General features: G+C 38.8%; 1 protein-coding gene across 7 annotated transcripts in view; it reads right to left on the bottom strand.

The window, feature by feature from the left end:
- The window catches only part of LOC136845009 (uncharacterized), a 57275-nt gene that overhangs the window by 20274 nt on the left and 16720 nt on the right, over positions 1–20281 (bottom strand). For all 7 annotated transcript variants that reach the window (XM_067114676.1, XM_067114671.1, XM_067114675.1 and 4 more), the window contains 6 exons: positions 17676–17735; positions 17014–17187; positions 13770–13829; positions 13200–13373; positions 12938–13018; positions 11672–11872 (listed from right to left, as the gene is read on the bottom strand). In XM_067114676.1, coding sequence (XP_066970777.1) covers positions 11672–11872; positions 12938–13018; positions 13200–13373; positions 13770–13829; positions 17014–17187; positions 17676–17735 — 750 coding nt within the window. The remainder of the gene's footprint in view (positions 1–11671; positions 11873–12937; positions 13019–13199; positions 13374–13769; positions 13830–17013; positions 17188–17675; positions 17736–20281) is intronic.

Genomic DNA, 20281 nt, shown 5'->3' with positions numbered 1-20281 from the left:
AAATTGTGGAAGAGAGTGCCTGTAATTGCGACAGAGAGGGTAAAAGTGCCACATGAGATTGGAGAAGTTGTGAGTGTGAAAGTGGCATGGCCGGATAGCCTCGGGATAGCCAACAATGATAGGTGTGAGTATGTGGTTGAGGGAATAGACATAAATAAATTAGTCAGGGCAAATGTGTGTGTATATGATGGGGTTTTGAACATGGAGATCCGAGGGTATATATAACGTCATTGCCGAAAGTGTCAGGAAGAAGCGAGTCCGAGGAATATGTGAGGAGATTGCGTGGGGAATATTACGTTCGTTGGTGAATGTGGATGATGAGAGGTACGTGAAGGTACGGCAGGTGATGACAGGTGATTTGAAAGGAGCTAATGATTGGATGTATGAGGAGTTGAAAGAAAGAGTAAAGGTAGATGAAAATGTAAGTGATAACGTAAGAGAACGATTGAGGAGAATGTTGTGGGATAGGCAGGGGGCATTGAGTCGTGGTGACGAGGATTTTGGGGGATCGAAGCTTCCGGAATTTAAAATAGTTCTGGAAGACGACACCCCCATATATCAGCGTCCCCGACATTTTTCTCCGTCTATCAATCGTGAGATAGAGGAGCAGTGTGAGGAGCTTGAGAGGGTAGGAGTGATTGAAAGGAGTACGAGCGCCTGGAATAGCCCCATTGTACCGGTATGTAAGCCAGATGCAAGTTTGCAAATGTGTGTGGATTATCGGAAGGTGAATGAAGTAACTGTGAAAGAGCGATTCCCGATGAATGTGGTGTCTGATTGTGTATACAAGATGAATGGAATGAAAGTGTTTACAAAATTAGATCTGGTAAGGGGCTATTACCAGATGCCTCTGGAGGAGGGGAGCAGGCATATTACGGCCTTTTCTAGTGTTTCCTGCCACTACCAGTTCCGAAGATTGAGTTTCGGACTGGCTAATGCACCTGCTGCCTTCCAAAGGGCAATGAATGTGGGTCTGGCTGGGTTTGATCGCAAGAAGGTAACTGTTTTTATAGATGACATTTTGATTGCGAGTGAGACTGTAGAAGAGAATATGGAACCGCTTGAACGAGTGTTAGAAAGGTTGGAAGAAGTAGGAATAAAAGTAAAACTTTGAAAAGTGTGCTTGGTTGGCTGGGAGGTGGAATTCCTAGGGCATATGGTGAGTGGAAGAGGTGTAAGGAAGAGTGATAAGTTCGTGAATAAGGTAAAGGGGAATTTCCACGTCCCCGGACCGTATGAGTTGAAAGGATTTTTAGGTTTAATTGAGTTTGGAAGGAAGTTTATAAAAGATTGTTCAGGGATCGGGAAACCACTTACTGAATGGACGGAAGAGAAATTGTGTAAGATTGAAATGGATGAGCGAATGATCGAGGCGTTGAGAGATTGAAAGAGGAGGCTGCAAGAGACGTGATGTTGGCTTTCCTGGACTATAGTGAGAATGCTAATAAACTAGAACTGTATACGGATGCAAGTAAATATAGTATGGGAGGATGCTTGGTACAAATGCAGAAGGCGAATGGGGGAGAACAATTGAGAGTAATTGCGTATGTGAGCAAGGCATTTGGAAAGGCAGAGTTGAAATATTCGGTGATTGAAAAGGAATTGGCTGCAATAAGGTTTTGTGTGAAAGCGTTGAAAGTATTTTTGTATGGGGTAGATTTTGTGATATGGACGGACCATCGACCGCTAGTATATATGGTTAAAAAGGAGACTGTGAATGCTAGAATTGCGAGAACGATAGAGGATTTGAATGAGTTTAGTTTTAAGGTAGAGTATGTACAAGGTAGACAGAATATTGTTGCAGATGCTATGTCGCGTATGTGGACTGAACGAGATGATAGGTTAGGAGCGACTGGGACCCGGACCAAGTACCTGTAGGATTTGTGGTAAAGCAACAGTATGTAGGGGAGAATCGAGTGTGGGAATGTCTGTTTGGGGGGTTGAGTAATTTGGAAACAAATGGGTTGATTGACGGAGTACCTGCAAGCATGAACGAGTTGCGTGAAAAGGTGATGAATGAGATGCCGGAAGGAGGAGTGCGCCAGGAAGGAAGGAATTAGATGAGGAGGAAAAGTTAGTGAAAGTGTTGTTGGTAGTGGCTGAAATGTTTAAAATTACAGTACGATTGTTCTTTGGATGGAATAGGCCAGTGGAGTATAAAGGAAGGGTGAATGAAAATGGTACGAATGTGATTTTAAATGTTCACTGTGGAAAGGATACTTATAGCTGGCTGGTTAAGAAAGGTGATTGTGGGAAAATGAGGGAATAAGGGGTAGGGTTGAGGATATCGTTGAAGATGAATGCGATGAGGATGGTTGTGAGGAAGCTAAGCCGGTGAATGTAACCGTGAGAGCGATGTATGCATGAAGCGAAAGGTAAGTTAGTAACGAAATGTAGTGGTGGATCAGAATAAATATTGTAGTTTGGTAGACACGGGAGCACAAGTGTCGTTAGTGAGTCAGTACAGTAGTTAGTGAATTGGAAAGGTGCGATTGGGATATAAAAAGAAAATCAACGAGTGTAAGGATACATGGTTTGGGACAAGGGAGTGTGTTAGTATGTGAGGAGGTACAATTAAAAATTCAGTTAGGGATTTGAAATAATACATAATTTTGTAGTCATGGATGAGAATGATATGCCAACATGTTTTTATTAGGAATTGATTTTATGAGAATGCATGATATAAGTGGATGTCGGGAGGGGAATTTTAGGAAAGGGCGGCAGGGAAATAACGAAGGTTAAAGGAGGGGATGTGTCTAAAACTAGTTTTGTAGGTATGGTAGATATTGCAAGGAGTGAAAATGATTTGTTGAGTGAAGAGGAAATTAAGCAGATGCAAAATCAGTGCATGAAAATAAATATGTTAAGAGAGTGTGTTAGGGGTGTAAGAGTAGGAAGTTGGCCGTCTGAGTTAGAAGTGTATAAGCGAAGTGCTAAGAGATTTGTTGTATGTAAAGGTATAGTTTATTTTTGCATCAGGAAGGAATATGGGATGGGGAAGTGTATGTGCCAGTATTTTCGGAAGACGCAGCCGTGGGTATGTGTTTATTGGTGCATAATAGGTTTGGGCATCTGGGGAAAAATAAATTATGGGAATGTATGAGAGAGAGATTGTATGTGCCTGGATTGAGTAAAATTTGTGCGGATGTAACGATTACGTGTGCGGACTGTCAGAAGGGTAAGTATCAAAGTGTGCATGCGAATCCACCTGTGTTGGCGATTGCAGATGAAAGAGTTATTTGAGATGGTTGTGATTGATTGTGTGTCGTTGCCTGTGACTGCTAGAGGACATGGGGAATGGTTGTAATGGTAGATCATTTGAGTAAGTTTGCATATGCGGTAGCGATTCGGAACAAAAAGAGTGAGACTGTAGCGAGAATGGTGGGTCAAGTGATGTTGCCAATGTGTGTGTGCAAGCCGACGAATGTTGGTGACAATGGGCCTGAATTTGTTGGATGGGAGTTTGAGCAAATGTTGCGTGATTGGGGCATAGAACATGTGTACTCTACGCCGTATATGCCCAGTGCGAATGGATTGGCGGAACGAACGGTGAGAACGTTGACAGAGATATTACGATGATGAGTGAATGTGATAATGATTGGGATGTAAACGTTGGGCGAGCGTTGTGGGTATACAACGCCACTGTTGCATAAGGGTATTGGTATGTCTCCGTGTAAATATGTGTTAAATTTTGAAACGATAGTGAGACCGAGATTGGGTCTATCTGAGAATGATAGAGGTATGGAAGAAGGCGCATGAAAGGTTTGAAAGTTACAAGGTGGGCGAGAAAGTGTTGAAAGAAGTAATCAAGAAAGGGCGGTTGAATGTAAATAAAGTGCGAAAAATTTGAGGGTCCGTATGAAGTGTTGGAAGTTGGTCCCAGTGGGCTTAGTTATGTTGTAGGGGAAGTATGTGTAGATGGTAGTGTGAGAAAATGCAGCGCATCACAACCAATTGCGTAGATGGAAGGATGTACCGGAATATGAGAGAGAGAATGGGGTGTATAAATGGTTGAAATCGAATGTGGGTGAACCAAGTATGCATGAGAGCTTGTGTATGGAGGATCAGCAATTTGTTTTGATAGAGTATGGTAAAAAACGTAAGAAAGGGAAGAACGTAAGTAAACTGAACGTAAGTAAACTGAATGGTTGTAAGTTGTGTGATAGGGGTGTGAGTGCCAAAGTGGAAATGAGTGATAAAGCGTGTAATACGGATGAATGGGATGGTATGGATAGAACGTATAGCATATGCGGGTTTGATATAACTGAGTTGACTGAACGTGTAGGGGTTAGTGAACGGTTGGAGGTGAGCGAAAGTGTAAGAGTAAGAGAGCGTAGCAGTAATATACGAGTGATTGAAAGCATGAATGAATCGTTGCAAGAATTGGAAAGGTCAATGAGCGAATGGGATGGGTTAGTTGAAGAATTGGGGAGGTATTTGGGAACGAGTTAGAGGGTATAGATGAGATTGTGGATGAAATTGAGAGTGGTAATAGTGAAGAAGATAGCGTGAATCTGAGAGAGAATGGAGGAGAAGATGTGAGTTTGAATGTTGCTAGAAGAGAGAATGATTGCGTGCCCAACAACGCGATCTAGAGGACCTGCTAGTGAGCATCCGTGGGTGTTGCGTGGCGATTTGAAAGAGGTGTGAAAAGGTGTTGGTTGGGAAATGCTAAAAAGAGGGGAGAAATATAGAGGATGAATAAATTTGTTTTTATTTAGCATTTCCCAACGTTTTGAGAGAGAGAGAGAGAGAGAGAGAGTGTAATTGTCGTAAGTGAGTGCTTCGGTTGTTGGAAGAGGGATGAGGTCGTTAGTTTGTTTACGGCGCTGTCTGTCTGTGGAATATGTGTGAGGATTTTTTGGTTTTGAAGGCAGTTTTTTTGAGTCTTGAGTCAGAGCTAGTGCTGGTCTGTCGTTTGGTTTGGACAGTTTTTTTGTGCTGATGCAAAGTTGTTGTTTTCCCTTGTTAGTGTGCTGTTCTTGTTGCTGTATGTTCATGAGTCGTGTGTTTTTCTGTTTTGGTTTGGTTTGTGTGGTTTTGTGTGCTGTGTTGGCGACCGTGGACGCCTTACTCCATCTTCCAGCAACCGAGGACCAGGGTGAGTGTTGTGTACTGTTTTTTTGTGTTTTGAAATTCCGCCACAAAATGAAGTCTTGTAACTTAGGCTATGTCATAAATTATTTGGTAAATTGTGCACCATGAATTTGATGTTTTTTAATGATAAAAAATGAAATTTTTGCTCCTAACTACTGTATTTTTATCGGTCATTGATGCCAATTACGTTTTTGACAAATATACAATATTGCAACAGTGAAAGTGCTTTTCCTGGTATCTGAGAACTTAGCATACTGTAACCTTTTCCTCACCCTACTTACGAACATTCAACTTACTTTTGTTATGTGCGCCTGTTCTGTACACAGTGCTGTATGTATAGTGTATTGTGTTTTAGGATGAAAAAACGTACAGTATTGTATTGACCTTATATTATACTGTACTGAAATAGGCATGAAGAGTACAGTATCCAAGTTACCAACAATTCAACATACAAACGGCTGTCCGGAACATAACTCGTCGTAAGTAGGGTGGTGTCTGTATATCATGAGCTCTCTGATATCATGTGTTGGCCACAGCCACAGTCATAGTCTAGTCAGGCAGTCGAGAGAGAGAGAGAGAGAGAGAGAGAGAGAGAGAGAGAGAGAGAGAGAGAGAGAGAGAGAGCTCTTGTCTCCTAACAGTAAAAAAAGAAATGTATGATTAAAATCTTTATGTATGATTTTGTTGCTATATGTACATGTATGTGTAGTTACCATTCAGATGCGTTGAGGAAACACCCCACATCACAGTAAATAGTAAAAGGCCTTTGAATACCAATTAGATTTACAGTATAAGGACTGAAGAACTTTGGTATGATATTCTTTGGCAGACGACAGTCCACTGAATGCATAAAAGCAAATAAAACTAAAAAATTAATGTAATCAAATGTTGTCAAATGGAAATGCAAAGTAAACCTGGTACATTGATTGTTCTTGTGTTTTCAGCAGCATCACTAATATTATTGTTATGAGTATACAGTAATCATTTTGTTAGACTGTAAAGCATTTTGGATTTGTAATCATATTGTGAGTCCCAGTCATCTTTATGCTTTGATCTCATAATTAATCCTTAAATGCATGGCGATAAAGATGTTATGCCCAACATAATTTAGGGTAAATATTTGTAAGTGCCCAGTTTATGGTAGTCCATTAGTATAAAAAAAAATTCTTCACAGCATGGTCTGCTTTAGTATGCCTCAAGCAGTTCTTCGCAAGATATTACTAGACTTGTTTTTAGCTCTTTTACATAGTTTCCACCAGAAGATTAGTGCATCTTGAATGTAACTTATACATGCAAGCATTGGATGTCACTATGCTTGCTATTTTGATTCTTAGAACCCATTTATTTGCAGACCTTCTCATGACGACATCCTCGTCCAGAGGATACTTCACAATTGGGAGCTTCCCTCCCTAGGTCTTTCATCCATTGATTTCAGCCAGAAGACTGAAAAGAATGCTGAGGGAGGTGAGCTGTTAGGCAACTTACTGATGCCCTTGTCATTCAGGAGAACAGATTGCTCAGATATTTAGCTCAGAATGCCTTCTGGAGCTTAGAAATGGGCGTGGAGCTAGCACCCACATCGCAAAACCACAGGCATACATTAGAAATCTGGAGTGAACAACAGTAGGTTACATAACTCACTGTCTGATGAGTTGCTGTATCCCCTCCTAATTCTTTGGTACCAAGAAAGTCTACAGTATGCTTGGTAGTTTATTTCTGTATTAAGATCCTCTACATATGTTTTTGTAGGTTTATTCAGGATTCAGTGAAACTTGTGAGACAATTCCAACATGGCAGTGGCAGATGTTCTTCAAATAAGATCAACTGCAATAAGGAAACAAGCAGCGTCCCTTTTGACTGTAAGGCAATAAAAGCGTGGACCAAGCCAGTACAGTACTTTGACCATGGCAACTGCCACTTTTATATGAAAGAACCACTCCCTAACGTCCTTCATACAGTTGAGTCAGAAGTAGCCGTAGTGATTGATTAATTTATAGATTTTGGGCATACATACCAAGTACTGGGGCAACTAAGGCCGTTCAGTGCTGAAACGGAAATTGACAGTGAAAAAGTTTCAAAGGTGTAACAGGAAGAAAACCTTGCAGTTGCACTATGAATAAATTGTTAGGAGAGGGTGGAAAGTAAGATGGAAGGAAGTGAATATGAACGGAGGCACAGTGAAAGGAATGAAAGAGGGTGTAGCTAGAGGCCGAAGGGACGCCGCAAAGAACCTCAAGTAATGCCTCCATTACACCGCAGGAGGTAGCCGTATTACACATCTATGGTTCACAAGCTGCTTTTAGTGTGAATACATTAGCATAGCAAGAATATCATTACAGATGTTTCATATAACAGATTTTTGCATCTGTGCTAAGATAGCCTGTCTGGGCTGCATAGAGACTATCACTGATTAATTTCTGAGCAAGCATACGTTTTTTCTGTTGTAATTTCTTCAGTTTGGCACGAAAATCCTTGGCCAATAAGTCACAGTCTGTAGCAGAAGCTATGTCCGTTGTACTGTCCCATTCATCCTCTGAAGAACTATCAGAATTTGAACCAAATTTCTTGATTTGAGTCTCGTGCAGTTTTGATGTGTTCCTACTTCCTTTGAGGCTCGATTCGGGTGTGGGTAGCTGCCACAAGCGGCAGAAGTCAGCGACCCAAAAAGGAATGTGACAAACTGACGAAATACGCTATTTTCTATCTCTCTCTGCATATCCTTGTCTACTGAGGGGTATACACAGGCTTATCCGAGTCAAGTTGAAAATATTTCATGTTCACGGAAGTATGCTTTTATTGTATTACAAAGAAGCGTTTGTTTATACTACTTGGTTATGGAGATGGTAAATTTAAGTCCATGAATTCTCAAGGTCAAATACTAAAAAATCAGATATTTCTTCATTGGGTTCACCTCCTTGTTCTCCTGCTCCTGAAGATTTATTAACCCATTTTTTTTGGTGGGGATTCAGTACATCTCTCTCATCCAGATACTGTTGACTCAGTATTTTCAAAATCATTACTTCTTGAGTGTTTTCTTTTTAAATGAAGTCAGTCAAGCTGACATCACCTGAGTTGAATTGCCAGGTGACCTCTGCTATTCTCCTCTTGAAGATTAAGCTGACCTTATCTCAACACGGGCTTTCTGGAACCAATATTTGCATGAATTTCACTCTTGCATACTGAAGACCAGGATTCAGAACTGCTTCTTTGGGCCATGTCTGAGATCTCATATGCACTTACTGTTGCTTAATTTTTTTTTTCTGTAGGAAAAGTATTCCTCACTTCCTTTAATTTTAACACTCAACCTTCACTGTCAAATCTGTTTTTCAAATGGTGGGGTCTGTTGGGGGCTTCTTTCCTGTCTTACCAACCAGAACTTTTGTTATCACTCATGGCTTCCTGGTATCTCCAAGGTATTCTACATTCTATTAAAAATCGCTGTTGAGCCACATTATTTACACGAGGCTTTGCTTCTGCCTCATGCAAAACAAGTTGCAGCTTTAGCATCTGTCCCCTTCTAATATCCTATGGTATTCTTTAGGGTCTGGTTCTTTTCCCACATAATCTGGTCAGGTTCAGTGCTTCCAGGAACAACCTTTTATGTCATTGCCTTACAACTTCACCCTTCAGTTTTCAGATCGTGAGTTAACGATGAAATTTATCTTGCACAACTTCCCACATCATAGGTGTTCAGATTCACAGCTCAATACGCATCCGCAAATACTAGCCGTCTTCATACAGTATAGCATAGACTTTGTTCTCATTTCTGTACAGTTAAGAGGCCAGTGTCTCTTTCCTAATGGCAACTTTTTGTCTGTTCTGTTGAGGAGAGAAACAGCCTCTCCTCCCATAGGGCACTGGAACACCTTAAAGCCAATTGTATCTCACAATTCATCATACTAGGATTATTGGAAGTACAACTGTATGACAGAAGGTAATATTTTTTTACAGGAACAGATGAGGTCGGAAAAGACGGTCAGGAGTACAGGAGAAAAGATATCCTACAAAAAAGCGAATGTGTAGAAAAATGTAACAAGAAATATGATCACAGAATAAAAGACAATAGAACATGTTGTCAGTGTGGAATGGTTGATCAGGCCGTTTGAAGTATCTCTAGAGGATGGAAAGGTTCTGAAGGAATGGACGAGTGGAGCAACTGTTCCTACGTACAAGGTGATAAGGGAGATTGGAAAAATTATGGGAGGTTAAAATTACTGAGTATACCAGAGAAGGGGTATGGCAGAAATTTGAATGAGAGGGAAAGGCATATGGTAAAAGGATTGATAGAGGAAGATACAGTGAGGATAAAAGGAAACACTCTGTTTGCTTTCCCTTCTTCAAGACTGATAGCTTCTTCTTCTTCTTCTTCTTCTAGACTGATAGCCTCTTCGAGACTGATATCTTCTTCTTCTTCTTCTTCTTCTTCTTCTTCTTCTTCTTCTTCTTCGAGACTGATTTCTTCTTCTTCTCCTGTTTCTTCCCGCTTCTTGCTTTCTTCAAGTCTGTGGGTGTGTCACCGTTCAACGTAACACGTCAAGAAGGTCACTTCCCAAAGGTGAAATTCTTGATTTAGCAAAAAAAAAATTGTAATCAGGTCAGTCAAAATGCGTCGAGTCAGTACAGTAGGTCTGGTAACAATGAGTGGAAGCTAGAACACCAGGGGCTGATTGACTTTGAAACAAGTGTCGCTGTTAGGGTGGTTGAACTCCGTTGTACAGTAGGCCTGTTCATTTCTTGATTAGCATTCTCTCTCTCTCTCTCTCTCTCTCTCTCTCTCTCTCTCTCTCTCTCTCTCTCTCTCTCTCAGATGATTACCTAAAGTACACGCGAAGAATCAATTTTTTTATTGTCCATTGTCCCCGTAAATACATTAACACTTTCCACAACAAATAAAGCACATATATATGCCAGTAACATATAAGTACGTATGCATACACAGACGAACAAAAAACATTGACAAATTTTTGCTGCACAAGTGAAAAATAAGACATTGATTACCACAGTTTGCCATTCACGACCAATCCTCCAGATCCCCCTTAAGAGGGCACTTTATACCCTTAAGAGGGTATAAAGTGCCGTCAGCGCGCCTCATAGCTGGAACCCCTTTCATTGCTGTTACTGCACCTCCGTTCGTCATCTTTCTTTCCTCAAGCCTCTCCTAACAATTAATTCATAGTGCAACTGCTTTGAGGTTTTCCTTCTGTTACACCTTTGAAACGTATTTACTTTCAGTTAAAGCGCCGAACGACCTCATAGGTCCCAGTGCTTGACCTTTGGCCCGAATTCTATATTCTGTTCTCGATTCAATCCTCCAGGTCGTAGGGGGTGACCATCTTTGAGCCCTTCCCTCTGTTGGCATATGATCCCCAGTGGTTAGGAATTACTCTCCTCCTTCTGCTTTCCCTTTGCTAGAAAAGGGTATTAGGAAGCCCTTCTCATTGGGCTTCATTCAATGGAGATTTCACATTACTTGTCATGTTCTATCTAGATTATTCGCAAATAATTATTTTCGGCCTTTCCTGTGTGGTCATATAGATAACTGAATGCCTTCATTAAGAAATAATATATATGTTCAAGAATTTTAAAATGTAATGGGGTCAGACATTTCAGATTACTTTGTTGATTACGTTCAGTTTCCTGACAGTGGCTGATTTTATGTTTGCTTCCACGTATCTGTAGCTTATTAATTTTCTGAACTGCAGTTATGTACTTATAAACAGTATGTATTCATGTTTATTCTTTTATTTTCTCAGTTTCTGACATTCTGCAGTGTAGTAGGTTGCTTAGATAAGATCATGAACGTTTTTTGGTTCAGTAATAATAATAATAATAATAATAATAATAATAATAATAATAATAATAATAATAATAATAATAAGGATCTTTCCTAGATAGTGACCCCCAAGGGTTTTCGGGGATCGTTATCTGGGACTAATATTTCTTGGGGGTCATTATCCTTATGATATTTACAGTCTGTTGCTTATGTTGTTACGGTCATCACCAACTGGCTTGTGCTAAACACGCCGCAAAGGTGGCTACATACCGGGTTAAAACCCTTGGGGGTCACTATCTAGGAAATGTCCCAGAAAACTTTGGGATTACATGAGGCAAGCCTTGAAAGTGACTAATTTTGTTAACCTGGGAAGCACTAGTTGTCAAAGCTAGTAACATTGAACTACCTCAGTAACGGGAAAGTAAAAGGGAAGGGCGGGGGGGGGATTAAAAAAAAGTAGAAATTATTTGTTAATTCTCTGTAAAAAATAGGTTGAGTAACACCACTTTAACTTAATGGGGGTACTGAGAAACAGAAGGGATTATGCCAAGCGACAATGAAAAAGTACAACAGTAAAGAATGAATCTTGGAGTATTTATTGCAGAAAAGGGTGATGTTCAAGGATTAAATCCAACACTCAGTTTCCTGAAGTCCTAAAGAAAATGACAGTAAAAACGATTGAAATAGTTAGGAAAGGGAGTAAAAGTTGTTTAAAGTTAAAAAGCTCCGCGCCTAACATGAACAGCGTAGTGTGCCCCCAAGCAAGCAAGCAAAGGACAACGCAGTCAGACACTCACTCACCTTGGCTCTGTGCTTCTTGCTGTGGAGATGACTAGCTAATCTTTCGTACTGCTTCAGCGCCTGCAGGCAGATGTTGCACCAGTAAGGGGTCAAGGAGTTGCTCAACGTGTCTTCCTGAAGGATGCCGTCGCGCATGGCTTTTGATACTAGTCTTTCGTCTTCGTTGCCCTCACAGGAATCGGAACCAGAGGAATTTGACACCTGGACGGAACAGAAAATTAGATTCAGTGGGAGCTTGGCGGCAATCTGTAAGTGTGAAGGTTGCCAGGAAGGCTGTTTCGTAGTCTAAAATGATCTGAAAGCCGTTTTATAACAATATAATAAGTACACTAGTAAAGAACGAGTTAAGATTTATTATGATTTATTTCATTAATGATTCGGGATACGGTTGATAACCGAACTGAGCAAGACTGCCTAGCCTAATATAATAGACGAAGAGCTGTGTTACGGACGAGGCGCTGCTCCTGTGAAATTCCCTCCAAGTTCATAACTTTCAAAGCATGTTGCATGCATCGGAATTTATTACTTATCTAGTATCCAAAGTAATTCTTTATAATAGTGCATGATTTAAAAAATGAAGTGAAATTCGTATAATCTATGACTCTCGAGTTAACTCGGGAATGTAAACCTCAACAAAAACTTTGCACTACATATTAACAATCAACTTACGAACAATTCAAGATATGAACGGTCCTCTGGAACGTAACTTGTTCGTAAGTAGGGGACTGTAAATGGAAAAGAACTAGGAAGCTGGAGCAATGAATGTCAGTGTGAATGGCCAAAGAATGGGAGTGATTAGTTCATACAGTTGTCTGTAAATGTGACACATATTGGCAGGATTGAAGAATAGATAACTCACGGAATGGGCGAAGCAGAGACGGCAGCAGAGTCTCTGCAAAACGTATAAAAGAGGAATGTCTGTGGAAGCAAAACTTGGCATAAGAAGGGCTCCTCGGCCCATATCCCCATTATGGAGGTGAAGGGTGAATGTTGAATGCAAGGTAAAGAAAGGTGCAATCTCTTGAGATGAATACTTTGAGTACTATAGGTGAAATAAGAAAGCTGGAAGGGGAGAGATACTGAACTACAAGAAGATTGTGATATAAAGGAAAGTAAAGATGAAAAGAGAGATCAGGGCGTTTGTGTTGTGGTGGTTTGGTCACAGAGAAAATGAAGGACAATGAGTTATGTCATGTGAAAAAATATATAAATAAATCATACAAGCAACTTTCGAGGCTGATTTGCTTTCATCCACTCTTTCAGTACCTGGTTTGGGAGGCCTGCAGATTTGAAAGATTGTGGGGAAACTTTGATTGCCCTCTGTGGATCTTTGTTCTTGACGTCTGTCTGTAATGACAAGAAGAAATTCCTTATTTATTTTACTTCTGGATTTTTTAAAAGGGTTTCAAGTGGAAATTGTTTGCACAAAATACATTGTCAAATAGAGATTTTACTCATGCACTGTGTAACATCCTATTTCCAAAGATCATGTGAATGTAACCAGTTGATTTCCTGTTTCTATCAGTACCTTGCTCAGATGGGTCGGTGTTGAGAGATGAGCCCTCATCGTCTGCTTTGTCTTGAGGGGCTTCTTGCAAGAACTGCAGTAATATGAATCTCCTGGGTTCTTCGGTTCAGTCACTACTCCCAGTATGATAGCTTTTTCCAGGTCGCCGTTTGTCACAGAGTCCTTGAAAGTGTCCTACGAGAGGAGGAATAATGGAAAATTAATTAAAGGTTGCAAACAAGTGTATCAAGAGTATATCGAGAGCACCTACACACTTCTGTCTTGCTCACACTAAAATTGAGTTCACTAGACCTTGGGAGTAACTTACAGCCAAGTGGAATTATAGCAAAAGGTGCTTCTGAGAGTTCTGGCAAGTGCAGAAGTTTTAATCAGTTAGAATTCCCCATGGGTGCAAGTTATTCCCCAAGGTATAGGGGATTCGATATTAAATTATACTTGTGGCTTAATGTTTTGTGTGTGTGTGTGTGTGTCTGTGTGTGGGGTGTCATAAAAACCAAGACAGTAGTGTAGTCGTATATAAATCTGCACTAATATATGGACAAGAAGCACAGCTCTTTAAGAAATACCTACCTGGAGAGGTCTCACAGACGTTGACTTGCTTGATGGTTCCCTTGGCAATGTGTTTTGTAGCTGTAAAGAAGATAATACTGTATATGTACAATTATATATATATACAGAAGACATATTGAAAGTATATATATACAGTATATATATATATATATATATATATATATATATATATATATATATATATATATATATATATATATATATATACACAGTATATACAGGGTATTTCAAAATTAGAGCCGCCCCCCCCCTTCTACAGCATAAACTAAAATTGATATGGACAAAAACAAAAGTAATTCAGAATACGTATTTATTTAAGTTTCTCTCTGCGTATTTAATATTTTGTGTGGCCTCCATCGGCCTGTACCACAGCCTGCATTCTTGAGGGGTATGATTTCAGCAAATTGCAGAAAAGCTGAGACTCAAACTCCATTTCCCTGAGCACTTTGGTCACCTCTACTCGCAGGTTGTCGAGGCTTGGTATACCATCATAGTTCATTGTGCACGCTTCAACACGATCCTTTAAGATACTACCAATGTTTTCACACATATTAACGTCAGGGGAGCTACCTGGAAATTCACTTGATGAGAAGAAATCGATACCACTGTTTCGAAGCAGCTCCTGTGTCTGAAGAGCCTTGAAACATGGTGCCTTATCATGCAAAAATGGACTTCTTCAACAGAACATATTTTCAGGATCTTTGAGGAAAGGAAATACTCCACCAGTAAGCACAGTTTCTCTGAAGTATTCGCCATTCCATGACTGTCCTTTTTCTTTGATGATCCACATTAACCGTTTGGCTGTGAAACAGAGAAAAATTCCCAAACATTCAGGAAATTTCACAACTTGGCGATAGCGCATGTCATCGCTGACATCATCCAACTTTGCAGCCCAAATGATGTAATTTTTATGATTTGGCTTCCTGACTGTGTAAATGAAGAATTCATCTGATGTGGCAACATGGAGAAAATTGGTTTCATCCCAATGTTTAAGAAATGAACCACAAAACCATGCATGGTCTTCTCTCTGTTGCTGAGTGATGTTGGGCTTGATGATACCATGAAATAGCTTGATACCAGATTTTTTCAACTCACGATATACAGCACTATAACTTCTCTTCTTTCCCCTCTTTGTTTCTAGTTCAAGCGCCATTTTATGTAAAGACTTTCTTGGTCTACCCACTGCCTCAGCTATGATGTCTTTTGACTCCTGGGAAAGAACTTCAGGCCTTCCAAGATTCTCACTCTTTTTGCGGTGACAGTCATATGGATTTTTGTTCCAGTTTCTGTTAACAAAGGATTCATCTCTTTTAACGCATTTAGCTATCCATGAATGTGAAATGAAGGATGCGCCAGCATCCCTGGCCTCTCTGAAGGTTATAGCCCAGATTCGGTCAGTCCATCTGATTTCCTTCAAGTCGTTGGCCATGGCTGTATCTAACTAAGTCACTCAGTCTGAAAATACAAGAAATGTAAAATGAAAAATAGCTTAACAGAAACTTGAAATAATGTACTTGGAGATAGGCTATAGCAGAAAACTTCATAACTTTCCATTTGTTCTGTGGAGGGGGGTGCTCTAATTTTGAAACACCCAGTACACACATATATATATATATATATATATATATATATATATATATATATATATATATATATATATATATATATATATATATATATATATATATATATATATATATATATATATATATATATATATATATATATATATATATTCAAATAATTTCAATATATCTTTTCTTATGCACATACCAGAAATCAGAGGACATGTTGACAATGAATCTAAAATCCTGGAAGTATTTATCCAGTAAAGTGAGTCATAAGAGTTGGAATTATGTAAATGACAAGATCGATTTGTAAAAACCAGCATACTGCCATGTTTATACCACCTCTGACACTGACATATCCTTTGGCATATCCTTTCACCTAGGCTGACCTGTTTCAAGCTTCTAATTATCCTCACAGTCTTCATCCTTTTAATTCTCTTTACACTGCATATACTGTACTATTCATTCAGTTCACCTCAACAGATTCAGTCTCGTTTTTCTGTCGGTCACATTCAACATCCACGCCTTCAGGATTTCCAACGTGAGTTCCACAGACACTCCAAGTCCTGCCCCAATCTTCTGCACACATCCTGAAACCTTCCTTGCTTCACCTACTCTGTGGCTGACCTCTTCTTGTATCCTATTATTGTCCGTAGAATTTACTCCTAAATCCTCCGCAAATCATCCTTGTTTCCGTTAACCACTATAAACTTGTTAATAATTCTCAACTTGCCCCTCTTGCACCCATTTTCACTAGTGTCTGATATTTCTCCTCACTGTCCTACAGCTCATCTACAACTACGGCCATACTTTATGATAAATTGTGTCACTCAATCCACAAAGCGATCATACAGTCAAGGAACATAACATAACCTGTCTCAGACCCACTTTTACACCATGCAACCTCTTTAGAAGAATCATCCTGGCCTACTGCTTCTTTCACAATTAAGCACTCTTCTTCCTTATTTTTTCCTCTTTCACTTTACAATTTCTCCTTAAAGGAAGTGACACTTAGCCTATTGATGCCAAACTTTGTACCAAGTACTCAGTAGAGATTTCTGACCAGATGCATATTGGTGCTTCTCTTGAGATATTAATGACTGCAGTTTAGCTACCTATACTGTCTACTTTAAGCCTTAGTAGCAAAACGATAAAAGATGCCACAGAATGTGCTCCTGTGACCCAAATAGCCCTGTCAGCTTAATGCAGGAGAGAGGAAAGTATGCGATTTTGTACGGTCCAAGTAAATTCAAATGGGACTCAAAAGATTGCCAGAAATAATCAAATTTCTCTGGTGTCAATATGATAATTTTTCTGTGATTAAAAAAGTACTTTTTTATCTTTATTGCTGTTATCCTGTTCATTTGTTGGTTACTGCATGTCATAATTTTCAAGTGAAAGTGAAACATATTACCACCTTTCTCTTTATGAATGGAGTGACCAATTTTTCGTAACATTTCATATTTGCAACTCTGTCCGAGTGATTACTCTGAGGATGTGGAGGCAAGAGCCCATTAACAAAATAATCTGTCAGATCAGGAAGCGCAGTACAGCTGCACAGCCTAGCAAGAAAACACAGAATCAGTGGTTAAACTTCAACAATTGTCCATATTTTGTTTTTGCCTTATAGTCACCTTGCCTACTGTATGAACAGGCACTCTAGTCATATTCGGTACCTTGCTCAGATGGGTTGATGTTGAGAGATGAGCTCTCATCGTCTGCTTTGTCTTGAGGGGCTTCTCACAAGAACTGCAGTAATATGAATCTCCTGGTCCCAACGGTTCAGTCACTATTCCTAGTTTGATAGCTCTTTCCAAGTCATCGTTTGTCACAGAGTCCTTGGAAGTGTCCTGCGAGAGGAGGAATAATGGAAAATTAACTAAAGCTTTCTAAATGGATACTGACTGTTGATAGCAAAGAACTAGAAACCCCAAAGCTTGCATCTAGTATTCTGATATGTGGTTGCAGGCCAGTGTATCAAGAGTGCATCGAGGGCGCCTACACACTTAGCACTACACACCTCGACCCAGCTCACAATAATGTTGAAATCACCAGACCATGGGAGTAACGTACAGCCAAGTGAAATTATAGCAAAAGGTGCTCCTGAGAATTCCTGCCAGTGCCGAAGTTTTAACCAGTTAGAATTCTCTGTGAATGCAAGTTATTCCCCAAGGTATAGGGAATTCGATATTAATTGTATTTGTGGGATAATATTTTGTGTGTGTGTGTGTGTCGGGTGTCATAAAAACCAAGACAGTAATGTAGTCGTATATAAATCCGCACTGAATATTGGCAATGAGGAAAACATGGACAAGAAAACAACTCAAGAAGTACCTACCTGGAGAGGTCTCACAGACGTTGACTTGCGTGATGGTTCCCTTGGCATTATGTTTTGTAGCTGTAAAGAAGATAATACTGATATATATATATATATATATATATATATATATATATATGTAAAGAAGATAATGATATATATATATATATATATATATATATATATATATATATATATATATATATATATATATATATATATATATATATATATATATATATATATTTTTTATGCTGTGGTTTTCATAATGCAGTAATCTCCCCGTGTGTATGTGTGAATTGTTGTATAACTATGGTTTTGTGTTCAGATATGCGTATACCATAAAAGAGTTAGCGTAGGTAAAATGATTAAACGCTGTATGTCTTGAGACGCTGTATAGTTAGAGAGGATGTGAGTGGCGTTGTTTGTTGTATAGGGACGCGTTTGTTTAGTCAGTTTCAAAACTTGCTGAGATATCACCTTCTCCATTAGCGAACAAGGCACTATGGGCCGCGATCAAAAACATTGTGGGGTGGAAGATTCCATTACAAAAGTTGCCTAATGTCGTTCAGGAATGTTATTAGAAGCGATGTTTTCCATTCTTATTATAATAATTAGAGATTCTCTTGTTCTGAAACTATGTAATGATAAATATTAGTGTTAACTGTAATTCCACTTTGTCTCTAATTATCATTTTAAAGAGTTTTAAAAAAAAAACATCGTCTGGGACCTGTTCTTTCCACCCATAGACTGTGCCCTCTCTGCATCTAAAAGGGCCCAGACTCAGAGACCAAAAAGCGTTGTGGAAAGGAGCTGCGTTTTCCGCTCCGCGTCTCTCTCTCTCTCTCTCTCTCTCTCCTGCTCGCTCGCTCTCAGGGATTACGAATGTCCCGTTTTAATGTAATTGATATTTTGGTAGACGATGGTCACTCATATTCTTTAACTGTTTAATTCCTTAGTAAATGTGTCTGAGTTATCTGAACAGTGTATTTTATTAAGTGTGTGTGTAACGGCGCCTGGTTAAAGACACGAAGCATTTGGTACCAAGGTATTGTAAACATATGTAATTGTGGGTTTCTAGTGCACTAAGAAAAATATTTAGAGTGGTTATATGTAAAGATACCTTTTCACTTTTTTAATATTTTTCGTGTTATATGTTTTATGCTTTATCTTTTGAAGAATTTTTCTTTTATACATATATGTGATGTGTTTGCTATTGCCTTAATTTTTGCTTTACATTTTTTTGATATTTAATCTTTTGCAGAGTATATTTCTGTGTCTTTTGTATCCACATTTTTATATGATTGATTTATTTGCCTTATTTTGTTTAATACGTGGGAATTAATTTACAACAGTATATTTCCTTTCAATCAAGTTTTGTTATTTAACAATTTAAATCTTTCTTGAATAATTTTTATGAATTAATAAATTAATTTCTGATTTAATTTTGACTGATGATTAATTCAGATTTAATCCAATTTTTCAAATAATAATAATTTCCTGAGACTGTTAAATGTCATGTATAATCTTTGAATTTAGAAATAAATTTTTGTATTTAAAATATTATATCAGAGTTTCATTCATTGACCTACCAGTAATTTTGATTTGAATTAGAGATAGAGTGGTAAGTGAGATGTTTTCCTTCAAGTAATTGAAGTGAGCTCGAACCAGGGAAATGAAATGAATGGAAATACTTGAACTTTATAATGTTAATGGAGTGATGCCCTTAGATTTTACCTCGCACCTGTTTAACGAACTTTATCTGCTTTCTTTCATGATTGATAAGTTTTATAAGGGATCACTGTTGCCTTTAGAGAAATCAGTCGTCTTTATGTGTGATGAGGGTTCAGGGTGTCTGGCTTTTGTGAGGTAACTATAATTGTTGAATAAATGGTAAGTTTGGCAATCAAATATCAAGCACTTAGATCCCACGTTTGATTTAAAGAACAGACACTGGACACTCCAGGGTCACCATATATAAATGGTGCACTAGACTGGACCATTTCCCCATATATAAATGGTGCCTAGACTCCGGGACAAGCACTTAGATATCAGGTTTGATTTGAAGAACAGACACTGACACTTCTGACAATTATATATATCATATAATATATATATATATATATATATATATATATATATATATATATATATATATATATATATATATATATATATATTCGAATAATTTCAATATATCTTTTCATATGCACATACCAGAAATCAGAAGACATGTTGACAATGAAATCAGAAGACAAGATGACAATGAATCTAAAATCCTGGAAGTATTTATCCAGTACAGTGAGTCATAAGAGTTGGAATTCTGTAAATGACGAGAGATTTGTAAAAACCAGCCCCTGCCACGTTTATACCACCTCTGACACTGACATATCCTTTCACCTAGGCTGATCTGTTTCAAGCTTCTAATTATCCTCACAGTCTTCATCCTTTTAATTCTCTTTACACTGCATATACTGTACTATTCATTCAGTTCACCTCAACAGATTCAGTCTCGTTTTTCTATTGGTCACATTCAACATCTGTGCCTTCAGGATTTCCAATGTGAGTTCCACAGACACTCCAAGTCCTGCCCCATTCTTCTGCACACATCCTGAAACCTTCCTTGT

Source organism: Macrobrachium rosenbergii, chromosome 13, assembly GCF_040412425.1.
Source record: "Macrobrachium rosenbergii isolate ZJJX-2024 chromosome 13, ASM4041242v1, whole genome shotgun sequence".
NCBI lineage: Eukaryota > Metazoa > Arthropoda > Malacostraca > Decapoda > Palaemonidae > Macrobrachium > Macrobrachium rosenbergii.
Note: the sequence above shows the minus strand (reverse complement) of the source record. Positions and strands in the feature narration are given on the sequence as shown.